Source organism: Daucus carota, chromosome 4 (genome assembly GCF_001625215.2).
Source record: "Daucus carota subsp. sativus chromosome 4, DH1 v3.0, whole genome shotgun sequence".
Classification (NCBI taxonomy): domain Eukaryota; kingdom Viridiplantae; phylum Streptophyta; class Magnoliopsida; order Apiales; family Apiaceae; genus Daucus; species Daucus carota.
In genome coordinates, this window is record NC_030384.2 from 40,917,371 (window position 1) to 40,932,261 (window position 14,891).

Below are 14,891 nucleotides of genomic sequence, written 5' to 3' on the forward strand. Positions count from 1 at the left end.
AACCTAATGAGTTGTCATAAGGAAGGGATGACATTGCGGATAATATAAAATCGCGAAGAAGGGAAACATAAGATCTCACCATCCCAAAAAGCGCAGCAAAGAACATCTATCAAATAATCCTAATTCCGCATAGGAAATCATGGCTCGCAAAATTCTTTGAACGTGTGGATGGTCGGAGCCGGCTTGCCAAATTTGATCACTAACCGTACGTAATAAACATTGTCCAAGACGTACGTCAGACGATCTCTGTTAGACCATCTCCAACCCATAACATCGAAATGGTGTAATTTTAACTTCATTTTGATGTGAAAATTACACCATTTTAAAATTTCACTCCAACCCATCAATATCATATCGTATACCAAAAAAAATCTTTTTACACATATAATGAAATATTCTCCACTTTTTTAAGTCATTTATATCAATATTTATCAATTTCATTGCTTAACATAGAATTTTAACAAGTTAACTAAACAAGCATCTCAAATAATTATAAATTCATCAACCAATTGAAGAGAACAACTTAATTATTTAATTTTTGATACAAGAATATAAATTTATTAAAATTTTGGAATAAATAAAAAATGTGAATTAAATATTAAAGAAAGAACATTAATAATAATTATGATTGAAAAATAAAAAACATAGTGTAATAGGACATAAAAGGAATAAATTTGTTTTGTCTCATAAGTGTGAGGGTATAGTAGGCAATTTCAAAAACTCCAAAATTGGTGTAAAAATTACACCAAATGAACACTTGACACCAAATTTGGTGTCAACGAATTCATTTGGTGTAATTTTAAAACCATTTTGGTTTTGCATTGGAGTGACTTTTACACCAAAAATGACATCATTTTGGTGTTTTGGTGTTGGATTGAAGATGCTCTTATGATTCGACTCGGAGCCGCCGGTGTTGATTTTAAACCCACGTATCTGTAAAATAATAGGGGAGTAGTTTTGATTTTAAAAATTAAAGAAAGTAAAAAAAGCAGTTGAGTAAAGCACCTGGAACCGGAACATGTACCGGTGGAAGACGAAGGGAGAGATGTTAACAACATTTGACGAAACTCTGGGAACAACGAAGAAACCATCATCACCACTATAAAACCAAATATAGCCCTCATGATACTACTGCCAACTGTGAAATCCCAAATCACCAGAAATAAATTTCTGTAACTGGTGATTTGAGGACTCGATAGTGTTCCAAATCTTATTGTAATTTCACCATCGTATGCTCGGTCCATGATAAAATCTAGCAACTCTTTGTTAGGCTGACAGCGGTGGGGCGACGGAGTTTGATTTCTGGGTCTGTTCTCATTGTCGAGTGGAAAGTTCTAGTCTGTAAAGAAAGAAAAAAGCTAGACAAATTCTTCTCCACGAAGCATGTACTAAATAAATAGGGAGCTCCCTGACCACCAAAAACAGTATTGCTCACAGGGGACCTATTATTCAGTTACGATATATTCCATTCTCTCCTCCTTTTATTTAATTCGAAAATCATCAAAAAAAATTAAATTTTAAGCATAACGGAATTCTTCTCATGTCCCCCCACTGCTTGGTTACAGAAATGACCGATTCCCGGATTATTAAGATTTTTAAGAAAGCAGGCCAAGGGTACAAGTCCCCTAGATTATTTTCAATAGGCAATCACTTTGTTTTATATTTTTTGTTGGAGAATTTTTCCGGTTCAACGAAGTCAATGTTTTATTCATTTTCATTTGCTTGTTTGATATAGAATATAAGTCATCTTGAAAATTATTTAGATTCCTTGAAAAAACATACCTTCTCAAAAGTTGGAGACATATATCCTCACCATTATCTAGCGTAATTTTAGCCATATATCAACGGAGGAACCCAGAAAATATGTAATTGCAAGATATATTCCTGCAAAATGGAGCCGTATTTTCTTGTTAGTTTTTCTGGCTGATGTGTCTAGTGGCGGAATCAGGAGTAAGATTTAAGGGCTCAAATTTGGAAATAAGTTAGATTGTAAATGACTGATTGAAATTTAAATACCGAACCTCGGTATCACATTCATCAAAGAGAGATGACCATCTTTCTAGGTTGCACGTATTGATTAGTTAAAAGGTCAGAAAAAGAACATTGTTCTGAGCATTAACATAAATATAACAATAAGAAGCGGCGTCGAAAAAAAAAATTGACTTACAGAACAATAATTTTTTTACGCCTCATAATGGCTGTAGACTACCGAAAAAGCGTAAGCAACTGGTTCCAAGTGACATGGTTTACGTTATTCCTTTCCAATATGTCTCCATTTCTATGTGCGGCGTGATAAGATAAGGATCACTAGGGGCCCGGTTTGTCCTTCTTTCCGCCAGAAGTCCATTGCCGAAAATATTAAGCCTAGCAAAGGCAGGGAGTCGGAGAGAGCAGGTCGCAGACATGTGGGCATTGGGAGCTGGCCGTTGGGAGGGAGAGCGCAACTGAGCAGGTTGTTGCGGATTGAATGAATTTATCTCAGTGAGAAGCTGAGTTAGGGTAGTGTCAAGTGTGTGCGTATGACTTAGAGCATCTCCAACCCATCAAAACCCTTAGCTAAAATTCATTAAATCATACCATAAATTAAAATTATAGATAATGTGTGAAATTTGCTCCACTCCAACCACATATAACCCTTGTCTAAAAATATAGCCAACCAATTGATGTTGGCTATATTTGGCCAACCACTACAGGCCTGTAGCAAGATTTCGTATCATTTATTACCATATGATAATATACATTATATTTATAACAATTTGAAAAAAAATAATAACTTACTATTTATGAAATACAGCTAACCAATATAGTCAGTACCATCGAAGCAAAATGGCTTACAGCTTCAACAAATTTTACATAATATATTACATGTCCAATTTAGCCAATCACTTTTAACCAACACCGTTGAAGATGCTCTTATAAATGCACTCCCTCCGTCCCATAATTCTTCGCTTGTTTGACTTTCCATTTGCTTCGATATTCGAAACCTTTCTATCCATACGATTGATCAAAAAAACAAGTAGAAGAAAAAACCCTAATGTTGTGTTTGGTTGGGGTGAATGGAATGGAATGGAATGAAATGAGTAAAAATAAAAGAAAATGATAAAGTGTAGGAGGGAGGACTTTGAAAAAAAATGAGTGAGTGCAAATTTTGTATGATTAGATTTGGGTAGAAAATTGGTATGATAAGGAATGGAGCATTCCTTCACAAAATGGAGAATTTGAAGAATGAAATAATAGAAGGAATGAAATTATTATACATTCAACTAAATTATAGTTCAAATCTCATTCCATTCCCTCCATTTTCATTCACCCCAACCAAACACAACATAAGTCTCTTGTCAACAGAATGACCAGCTTTTACCACCATCGTACGCTGTCTTATGTCTTCGGCAGGGGATTGACGGAGCTTCGAAATCGGGTTTCATTGATGTATTCGGTTCTATATTTCCATCTTTCTCTGCCATGGATGTTAAGGGTTTAACTACCAAAGCAAAGCTGCTAGAACAAGAGGAAAAAAAAAAAGCTATTATAAATTTATAACAGACAAAAAAATTATATAGTTTCACGAATAATAAGGAACTTTATACAGCCGCGTGCAACATATGTTGCGTATGGGACTGTTGAGCTATACTTCAGACTCCTTGATCGTAAAAGAATCCTGCCCCGGGAAGATTTAGAATTCTTGTTTTAATTAATAAACTATTAAAGCAGAAAATATTAATATAAGTATTATTTAGAGAATTCAGTTTGAAGATATTAATGTATTTACAGTTTTTATGATCGATATATTTCAAGCTTGATAATATATATAGGTTCAATTGTCAAAAAAAATTACCAATAGCAACCGTTAAAATCAAAAAAATATTTAATATTATACAAATATTAATGGACTGTATATATTTATAATAAAATAAATAAAAATATTAAACTTATCAACACGCTAGAACATAAAAAAATGTATTTTAATATTTTTAGAAGATATATGTTAACGTCTATATTAATTAATATATAAAGATCATTAGATTCAAAATCTGTGAATTGGATTTCCATCTCAATTTTTGAATTTTTTTGAGACCGTAGATCAAATCCACATCACATAAAAAACTTGGATTTTTTAATATTGAATTTGAATTTGAAATTTGAAGAACTTGATCCCTTCCGATGCTAATCAGTGTTCTAAAAATCCCCGATTTAACCGATTAATCCTCTGCATGGTTGGCCACCGATTTGATTTTTGAAATCCGATTAATCCTTATATATATTTCTTAATCAAAATATATATGATAAATTATTAAAATTAAAATACTATATTACTTTGAATATGAATAATTATAGAGTTTATGGATATAGTAAATATATTAGTTACTAAATAGCTAATATAATAATAACTAAATATTAAATAATATTTTAATATTAAAATAAATCCAATTTTCACTCGATTAATCCTTCCGATTAATCCCCGATTTTCGATTAATCCCTGAATCAGTAGCTCAACCGATTAGGTCCGATTCCCGATTCTTGTAACACTGATCTAGATACAAATAAATAAAATTTGGTATTTTAATTACAAATAATCACATTCAATAAAGAACATGTTTTACAATGTTCAATTTTTTACAATATTATTTTCTATTCAAGTTTCTTTATCCAAATATATAGTATTTCAAAAATATATTTAATTGCGACTTCAATTAACCAATTACAAAAAAAAACTTACTGCAACCCAAATTATCAAAATGGTATACTATCAAAATTATTATTTTCTTTATGACAAAAAAAATAAATTATTGTTTTCTTAGTTTTGGACAAATCTTAAGCTAATGTGGTTTAAGGCTTTAAGCATCGAAAAGACTCCATATTGGTCAGGCAGGCCCAATATGCATGTAGTTTGAATCTGTGGAAACAGCCTCATCTTATCAATCCCTTACAGGTCTTTCCCCCATTTCTGCTTGGGTTGATTGCTGTATTTATATATTTTATTTATTTGTCTTGTTTTTATGATTATGGGTCGTGATATGCACGATGCTCGGATATTAAAGATTTTTGAGATTGTAGCCCAAGTGTTTGATACAAGTCCTCCAGAATTATTTTCAATAAACAATCACTTTGTTCTTATATTTTCTGTTAGTAGGTAGTTGAGAATTTTTCCTGTTTTTTTAATTAGCAAAAAAAAAAAAAATTCGGTTTTTTAGAACGAGGTCAATGTTTTGTTCATTTCATTTGCTTGTTTGATGTGGAATCTTGAAAATTATTCAGATAAAATTTCCCTTCTGAAAAATTTCTAGACATGTCCTCACCATTCCTTAGTGTGGTTTTAGCTATATTTCAACGGAGGATCTCCAAAAAATATGTAATTTCACATAAGATGTATTCCTGCAAAATGTAGCCGTATTTTCTTGTTAGTTCTTTTGGTTGATGTGTCTGATTGCTGAACTCATACGGGCACTTAATTGATATCTAGGTGGACCTTGTGTACCTGTAGTTTCTTCATTCAAATATATAGCAACAAAAAATACATTATGGTTGCTGTCTACATTAGATTTGGTTTTCTATATTCTAGAAGTTGTTTATTAACCAACTTGCCTCAGTAGTAAGAATTTTAAATGTCGTATACATGTTTATTTATTTTTCCTATAGCATGAATATTGTGCGAGTAAGGCATTTACGATCTCACTATTAGTGATTATGTATATAATCATCCTATCTCCACCACTTGGTTTAAATCAGCTAAAAACTTGTCTTCAGCTCAACCCATCCTCCACAACTGAATGCCTTTAGCATAACAGTGATTACTTTTTGTTTTATACTGATTTGAGTAATCTTTGCTTGGATTTGCAGGCGTAGTTGGTTTCTTTTACGTAATTTTCTTCATCTTCTAACAATCAATTTACATAATATAAATGCTATAAGAAGGTTTATGATAGATAAGCATGATTTAAACAAATCTCTGGAATAAAATAAGAATAAATAACGAATAATAAATACCAGAACAATACGTTCAGCACAAATGAGTCGGTACTCAAGTAAAAAAAAAGAATCCACTACGTTTACTACGTACTCCCTCCGTCCCTATTTATCTGTCCATTTTGGAAGTAAAAATTTGTCCCTATTTATCTGTCCATTTATACTTTCAAAACTAATTTAATGATAGTTTTTCAAATATATCTCCATAATTTCAATTTTCAAGTCTTGACTTATTTAAAACTTGGTTGAATTCATGTTTTCAAGACATAAAGTAGGGGCATTCCACCATTTTCAAGATATTAATTAGAGGTATTTAATGAAAAAGTTCATGCAATCAATTATTCCTTGGTATGTGTTTTTTTCCCCAAAATGGACAGATAAAAAGGGACGGAAGGAGTACTAATTAAGGAGGAAAAGGAAAGAGCGAGGGACAAACAACACAACGGAGGAACTTAACCTCAAGACTAGCAGAATCAGATATCAGGTTGATAGCCATGGACCCTGAAGCGATATATGCATGTATAAGAAGGGTTTCCATAGTTGGAAGTGAAGTCGAGCCTTACTGTGTCGATGACGCGAGATGAGTCTGATACATCAAAAGTCTGAACACTGCTCTTCTCCAGGTCGTAGGTGAAATTACCTAGAAAATACATACTCAAATCACGAGTTATTTTTTTCCTGCTGAACCATCCATATACTCTGCAGTCCTTTGGAGCACTCGACCGGTTATCAACAACACTCTGTCCATAAGCAATTAGATGAACATCAATTAAGAAAATTTACAGGCTTGGTAAGTGGAAAATAATTATAATACACAAGCGTAATGAAGTTGAACCTAGCACTATATAATAATAAAGGCTCATGTTAGAGAAATCATAATAATTATATATTCGCCCCCTACAAAAGATAATGATTCATGAAATAGTTCTATAGTAGAGACCAAACAAAGTACACTATAGCAGTACAAGTAGCATGTGTAGGATCGATTGATTACCTTGGCAACATGTTCTAAAGTAACAGCCTGAGGAATTATGGCACTTCTGAGCTTGATCTCTACAAAACCCCTGTTTCCTTTCAGACCAAAGCATTCACCTGGCTGGCCAAAACTAGGTGTTATCATCCTCACTGGATCAGCAAAATAATCAGCCTTCACCGAATGTTTCCTGACAACAGCCCCGCCAGATGCATAATCTTCCCTTCCAAGCATGTTTTTCAATCTCTTCCATGACAATATCCCTCATCAACACCCTCATCTCATTCAAATCAACATTCCCATCGTTCCCTCCTTTCCTATTGTTATAATCCTCACAAACCCTTTTAAATTCCTCCCTCATCACCACCCTCATCTCATTCAAATCAACATACCCATCGTTCCCTCCTTTCCTATTGTTATAATCCTCACAAACTTCTTCCTTTGACAACCCCTCATTCTCACTAAAATACTTGTCCAAACTCCCCATTCGACCACTCAACATATTCGTTCTACTCCTCAACTCAATCAATTCTCTTTCCATGTCTGAAGTCTTTGCTTCGATATTCGAAACCTTGCTATCCATGCGACTCAACAAAAAAACAAGTAGAAGAAAAAAACCTAAGTCTCTTGTCAACAGAATGACCAGCTTTTGCCACCACCATACGCTGTCAGCTTTATGTCTTCGGCAGGGGATTGACGTGGCTTCGAAACCGGGTTTTATTGATGTATTCGGTTCTATATTTCCATCTTTCTCTGCCATGGATGTTAGCACTAAAGGGTTTAACTACCAAAGCAAGCTAGAACAAGAAAAAATAGCTAGAGAGCAATTATAACAGATAAAAAAAATACAGCTGCATGCAATATTATATACTTTATATAATAAGCGTAGGGGAGATAATTTGGTCGCGTCGCATGGTCCAAAAGCTTATCATTGTATATTGAATAAATAGGTCCAAAAGCTTATCATTGTATATTGAATAAATAAGTACCGTTAGATTAGAATAAAATTAACTTCTAATCATATAAGGCAGCTCCAAAAGATTATCATCTGTTATATCATATATTGAACAACTAAGTACCGTTACATTAGAACAAAATTAACTTCTAATTCTATAAGGCAACTGATATCTACTTGTATGTTTATAATTCTTTTTCTGAATCCAAAATAAATCCTGTCTTTCACATTTTTATGATTTTTTTAATCTAAAATAAATATTTCCTAACAGTTTTAATTGTACAATCATATAAATCACACCGTCACAAAAATATTTTAATCTAGTATATTTTAAAATTAATAAGCCAGATATTTTAATCCAAAATAAATATCAAGGGAGATAATTCGGTCGCATGATCACATGGTCCAAAAGCTTATCACCCGTTGGATGGATCGTATATTGAACAAATAATTACCGTTAGATTAGAACAAAATTAACTTCTAATTATATAAGGCAACTTATATCTACTTGCATGTTTATAATTTTTTTTGTGAATCCAAAACAAATTATGTCTTTCACACGTTTATGATTTTTGTAATTCAAAATAAATATTTCCCACCAGTTTTAATTGTAGAATCATATAAATCGCATCGTCACAAAATTATTTTTATCTAATATATTTTAAAATTAATAAGCTGGATATTTTAATCCAAAATAAATATTCCCCACCAGTTTTAATTGTAGAATCATATAAATCGCACTGTCACAAAATTATTTTTCTCTAATATATTTTAAAATTAGTAAGCCAAATTTAAATCATATTATAATAATCTAATATAAAATACATTTATAAATATAATCTAATGGAAGTTAACGTCACATATTCTACTCAATATATATTAAAATTTGATAGAAAAATTTAATACTATGGCATGATACATAAGAGAAAAGGAATGGCTTGATTACAATAGTTTATTTTAAAGCCTCGGATGATCCAACATGTGTAACCACTGTTTTTGTTTTTTTGACAGAAACAAGTCTAGCTATATATTTTTACAATAATTCTGACTTACAAACAAATCATAATTTCAAATTTTGTTTAATTAAAAATTTTAATTTATTATTTATATAAATTCTTTCACTTCACTTACAATATATTTAAAAAAATTATAAATAATTAAAAAACTCTAATGCCCTTGCACGGTCATGCGCGTACGGGGCTCTTGATGAGTTATATTTCCGACTCCTGATTGTAAAAGAATCCTGCCCAGGGAAGATTTAGAATTCTTGTTTTAGTTAGAAAACTATTAGAGCAGAAAATATAAATATGTTACTTGGAAAATTCAGTTTCAAATTAAATATAAATGTATTTAAAGTTTTTTTGATCGATACATTTCAAGCTTGATAAAATGCATGGGTTCATTTGTAAAAAAAAAAAAAAAAATACCAATAACCATTCTTAAAATCAAGAAAAATATTTAAGATTATACAAATAATGGGCTGTATATATTTATTAGAGTAAAGTGCACTTTGTGTACTCCTACTTTACTCAAAACACCATTTGTAATATTAATTGTAGTTCAAAATCGAGTACTTGCAATATCAATTTTTGTATTTTATTTCACTTTGTTATATTCCGTTAATTTGGATCAATTCCGTTAGTGATTTAAGGAGTATAATGCACTTTGTGTATTCGCACTTTACTCAAAAAATCACTTGCAATACTCTGGTTGAAAATTTACGGTAAAGTGCGAGTACACAAAATGCACTTTAAGTAAAGTGTGAGCACAACGTGCACTTTACTCTCTAAATTATTAACGGAATTAACCTAAACAGACGGAATTCAACAAAATGTAATGACATACAAAAATTGATATTGCAAGTGCTCGATTTTGAATTACAATATTGCAAGTGATGTCTTGAGTAAATTAGGAGTACACAAAATGCACTTTACTCTATTTACAATAAAATAAATAAAAAATTTAAACTTGTCGACACACTTAGAATATAGTTTTATTAAAACAATGTATATTTAATATTTGTGGAGATATATTTTAAGGTCTATATTACTCCCTCCGTCCCCTTTTACATGTTCATGTTTGATTTTTGACCAGTCAAATTACTATATTTTGACTGAAATTTTACAAATATCATATAATTCAAAAAATAATAAAAATAATATCATCAGAAAGTATATTTAGCGTATTTTAATATGCAACTTTCAGATTTCAAAAATAATGAAGAGATAATTTGTAATGTTTAGTCAAAATTTGGTCAATTTGACTGATCAAGTCAAATGGAGACATGTAAAAGAGGACGGAGGGAGTAATATATAAAGAGTCTATTAGATTCAAAATCTGTGAATTGGATTCGGATATCAGTTTTGAATTTTTTTTAACGTCCGTACATCGAATCCACGTCATATAAAAAATTTGGATTTTTGTGATATTGAATTTGAATCTGAAATTTGACAAACCTGGTCCCATCCGATTACTATATATATAGACCTAGATCTAAATAAATAAAATTTGGTGTTTTAATTACAAATAATCCTATTCAACAAAGAACATGTTTTACAATGTTTAATTTTTTTACAATGTTATTTTCTATTTAAGTTTTTTTATCCAAATATATATTATTTCAAAAATATATTTAATTGCGACTTCAATTAACCAATTACAAAATAATAAAAACTTACTGCAACCTAAATTATCAAATTGGTATACTATCAAAATTATTGTTTTCTTAGTATCTTAAGCCCAATGTAATTTAAGCATCGAAAAGGCTCTTGTTGGTCAGTCCATTCAAGAAACATTGCAGGCCCAATATGCATGTAGTTTGTATAAACGTACTCTTTACTCTTTAGTCTTTACTAGTGCTACTGTGCTGGAATTGTAAAATCCTCGTCAATTCCTTGCAGGTCTTTTCCCCATGTCTGCTTGATTGCGGTATTTATATATTTTATTTAGTTGTCTTGTAAGGTGATAATGGGTCGTGAAATGTATGATGCTAAGATTATATAGATTTTTGAGAATGGAGGCCAACTGTTTGATACAAGTCCCCTGAAATTATTTTCAATAAGCAATCACTTTGTTTTATATTTTTTGTTAGTAGGTAGTTGAGAATTTTTCCGGTTCTTTAGAACGAGGTCAATGTTTTGTTCATTTTCATTTGCTTGTTTGATCTGGAATATAAGACATCTTGAAAATTATTTAGATTCCTTGAAAAACATCCCCTGAACTCATATGGGCACTTAAGTGATATCTAGGTGGACCTTGTGTACCTGTAATTACTTCATTCGAATATATAGCAACAAAAAATACATTATCGCTGCTGTCTACATTGGATTTGGTTTTGTATGTTCTAGAAATTGTTTATCCAACCAACCTTTCTCAGTATATATATGTTTATTTTTTTCCTAAGCATGAATATTGTGTGAGTAAGGCATTTACAATCTCAGCTAAAAACTTGTCTTCAGCTCAACCCTTCCTCCGCAACTGAAGGCCTTTAGCAGAACAGTAATTACTTTTTGTTTTATACTGATTTGTGGGATCTTTGATTGGGTTTGCAGGCGTAGTTGGTAACTTCTAAAAGGGAGTGAAATGGCTCTAGGGCTAATTTTAGGGATTGGACGTGCATTCAGAAGAAAGCGTGCCTCTTCCCTTGACATTCTTACTTCTAAACGAGGTCCACGGGATTACTACAAGGGAAAGAACTGCAAACCTACTGGTTTCCACACTCGAAAAGGTTCCACTTTTTCATTTTTTTCTTACTTTCATTTGTTGTATTACTAATAATAATCTTGGCCGATCTATGTGCACATGTGTGAGAGAAATCAGAAATGAGTTGTCATCTTTCCTAGTTTTTTTTATAGGCAGCCATTAGTATCATTGATATAATAAAACATTACATATGCATGCTTGCATCGACATAGGTATAATTTTATACTGCCTGACTGCAAAGTTTTAAAAGGAAAGGACATGTAAATCAAACAGAACAACAGCACTGGGATCGAGGGATCTGGGATCTTTCCTAGTTGATGGACGATGCTATTTCTAAAATTGCAAAAGCATTGTGTTACTGCAGTCCGAAGCCCAAATGAATGCAGAGACTGCTATGCTTTTTGATTTCAAACTTATATATAAATTCATTTGAAGCCGGTTTATTTGTCATAGGTTTCTATTGCGGATTCAAAGGAATCCGTATTCACTACGCCAATTGGTGTTTATAGTATTTGATCATTGCTGCAAAAACTCATGCTAACTGCTTTGAATTGAAAATTACTATTGACAGCCATGAGTGGTTGCTTATAATTTTGCTGTGTTGCTGAGCTACCAAATTATATAAAAGAAATAATTTGATAACTACTGAAGCAATGCTATTGACGAACTTAAAAAAAGTGGAACAGGGAGAGATAAAGATAGCATGCAAATAATCCTGTAATTTTAATTTGACTACAAGTTACAAGTGATGAGGCTCTACAATAAACAACCATATAAGTAACTGGATTAGTGATTAAAATGCTGACTAAACATTTAGCAAATTAACAAGTATCCAGGGGGTATGGGATAAGTGTAATACTGATATTTATCCTAGTTCATCACAAAATTCTTTTTATCGGTTAGGCTGAGACTATTGTGTATAGATAAACCAGCTAGACAGGTTTTGTTGGATGTGGTTAAGGTTGTCCTGCATCAGTTGCCGTCTAGTATTTAAGAACTAGAAACCATGAATTTGTATGGGGAATTGTTCTTAGACTTTTCAGGTAGGTGCATCAGGCTGTCAATAATAATGTGTTTAAGCTTATAATAGGTTTTTTTCCCGAGGGGAATACTGTATAACTGTTGGAGTCTTTGATGTCCATATGTAAAATTTATGGTTACATATTGGAATAAGCAGATTGAAGGTGTCACATTATCCCTGATGATGCTGAATGTGTCGCATTTCCACACAAAATAGACGAGGGAGTACCAATATGTATAAGACTTGCGCTTAGCTTCTGGTTGGTAATAAGACGTTTAGGCAATGGTAGATGAAATATCAACCTTGATGATGGGTGTGAATGTGTGTATCTATTGTAATTGAGAAAATGCTATAGACGTGCACCATGGAAAATTCCGATGTCTTATAAACCAAATGAAACTTACCAGCTGCATAAGTGAAAACATATAATTTTTTGAAGCATACTAATGTTGAACATAATGGATGTGATATTACATACATGGTAATGATGGTATCATCCATGCTCCATGCTCCTGTAATGCATGTTTTTTTTCCCCTAAATGTATGTGTATTTATAATTGCATATGTATCTGTGTATTTACTTCCGCATCGTCCCTTAAATGTTTGTTCTCTTGCTGCAGGAGGATATGTGGTGGTGCAAGAAAAGTTGCCAAATTATGTCGTCCCAGATTTGACCGACTTTAAGGTAAATACATTTCATTTAAGAACTAATGTTCCTAACTAATAATACTACCTCTTTTGCTTGGAACATAAGCTTGCAGTCCTCAGCAGGCTTGTTATTATCGCATGTAGTTAATAGTTATAGAACAGCAACATCGATAGGCAGGTTAAACAACCACAAATGTTTTTAATTAGTGTCCTGTGGTGTGTGCATGGATTTGCTGCATCCGCATGTGAGATTTTTTATTTTTTATCAAGGTGAAGAAAGCAAAGGCTGCAGATTGTCTGTGTTTGCAAGCAGCGTTTGGCCCTGTAATTTGATGTAATTTTTAAGTAGCTTAAGCTTGGCGAATTTCAAATCGTATTGAAATTTAATAATGCATGTATATTTCTGTTGCAGTTGAAGCCATATGTATCACAGTGCGCAGTGCAAGGCCAAACCAGTGGAGCAGCTGATGCAGCTAAATAAACATGACCTCGAATTTTAGTGGAGCAGATGATGAGTTATTGTTCTTTTTCTTGGCTACTTTTGGATTCCTTTAAGTGTAATGTTGCAAATCGTTCAAACAAAAAAGCTGTGAAATCTATATACTTCTTAAACGGGTTAATACTCTATTTCATCACTCTACTGCACCAAAATTTTCGGTTGGCCTACCGAGTCAAAGAAGTTTTCAGTCAACTAATTGTACCATTAAAAAAATTTCAAATAGGTCACTCCATCAGTCTCCGTTAAGTTTTTAACTAGGAGTGGCAATCGTTTTGTTTCGTATACTTTCGTTTCGTGTATTTTCGTGTTTCGTGTAATCGAAGGTGAAACCCGTATCCGTCCGTTATTAATTTCGTGTACCTAATTTGAAACCCGTATCCGTTTCGAATTGTTTCGTGTATATTTCGTGTATATTATATATAAAAATATTAATATATATTTTAATCAAAAAATGAATTTAATATATATTTTCCTTTATAAATTTATTAAATGTGAATGATATATATTATACTTGTATACAATTCTTTATAAATTTGTTAATGTATCTACAATATATATCCACACATACATATAAATATATACTTTATACTCAATTATATATTTAATATATCATTACATATATATATAAAATATATTTAATTGCGACTTCAATTAACCAATTACAAAAAAAAACTTACTGCAACCCAGATTATCAAAATGGTATACTATCAAAATTATTATTTTCTTTATGACAAAAAAAATAAATTATTGTTTTCTTAGTTTTGGACAAATCTTAAGCTAATGTGGTTTAAGGCTTTAAGCATCGAAAAGACTCCATATTGGTCAGGCAGGCCCAATATGCATGTAGTTTGAATCTGTGGAAACAGCCTCATCTTATCAATCCCTTACACGTCTTTCCCCCATTTCTGCTTGGGTTGATTGCTGTATTTATATATTTTATTTATTTGTCTTGTTTTTATGATTATGGGTCGTGATATGCACGATGCTCGGATATTAAAGATTTTTGAGATTGTAGCCCAAGTGTTTGATACAAGTCCTCCAGAATTATTTTCAATAAACAATCACTTTGTTCTTATATTTTCTGTTAGTAGGTAGTTGAGAATTTTTCCTGTTTTTTTAATTAGCAAAA

General features: G+C 31.9%; 2 protein-coding genes across 3 annotated transcripts; one reads left to right on the forward strand and one right to left on the reverse strand.

The window, feature by feature from the left end:
- Nucleotides 1–6,437: 6,437 nt before the first annotated feature.
- On the reverse strand, nucleotides 6,438–7,520 carry LOC135152307 (SUN domain-containing protein 1-like). Its single transcript, XM_064092202.1, has 3 exons — nucleotides 7,278–7,520; nucleotides 6,959–7,183; nucleotides 6,438–6,704 (listed from the first exon to the last, which is right to left on the reverse strand). Exons 1-3 carry the CDS (start codon nucleotides 7,518–7,520, stop codon nucleotides 6,438–6,440), a joined length of 735 nt encoding a protein of 244 aa, XP_063948272.1.
- Nucleotides 7,521–10,661: 3,141 nt separating this feature from the next.
- Nucleotides 10,662–13,898, forward strand: LOC108217732 (uncharacterized). Of its 2 annotated transcripts, none has more exons than XM_017390611.2 (4): nucleotides 10,662–10,792; nucleotides 11,444–11,619; nucleotides 13,236–13,300; nucleotides 13,676–13,898. In XM_017390611.2, the coding sequence occupies exons 2-4, from the start codon at nucleotides 11,475–11,477 to the stop codon at nucleotides 13,742–13,744; spliced, it is 279 nt and encodes a 92-aa protein (XP_017246100.1). In that variant the 5' UTR covers nucleotides 10,662–10,792; nucleotides 11,444–11,474; the 3' UTR covers nucleotides 13,745–13,898. The 2 variants fall into 2 exon arrangements, with proteins under 2 accessions (XP_017246100.1, XP_017246101.1); XM_017390612.2 differs by having other exon boundaries at nucleotides 10,681–10,820.
- The last annotated feature ends 993 nt before the right edge of the window (nucleotides 13,899–14,891 follow it).

What these genes read in the sequence shown, in the direction of transcription:
- LOC135152307 (XM_064092202.1), bottom strand. Translation starts at nt 7,520, where the DNA reads ATGGATAGCAAGGTTTCGAATATCGAAGCAAAGACTTCAGACATGGAA. An exon ending in TGAGGGAGGAATTTAAAAGG is followed by an intron (nt 7,184 to 7,277) that starts GTTTGTGAGGAT and finishes TTGTCATGGAAG; the next exon opens with AGATTGAAAAACATGCTTGG. An exon ending in CTTTAGAACATGTTGCCAAG is followed by an intron (nt 6,705 to 6,958) that starts GTAATCAATCGA and finishes GCTTATGGACAG; the next exon opens with AGTGTTGTTGATAACCGGTC.
- LOC108217732 (XM_017390611.2), top strand. Translation starts at nt 11,475, where the DNA reads ATGGCTCTAGGGCTAATTTTAGGGATTGGACGTGCATTCAGAAGAAAG. An exon ending in TGGTTTCCACACTCGAAAAG is followed by an intron (nt 11,620 to 13,235) that starts GTTCCACTTTTT and finishes CTCTTGCTGCAG; the next exon opens with GAGGATATGTGGTGGTGCAA. An exon ending in CAGATTTGACCGACTTTAAG is followed by an intron (nt 13,301 to 13,675) that starts GTAAATACATTT and finishes TTTCTGTTGCAG; the next exon opens with TTGAAGCCATATGTATCACA.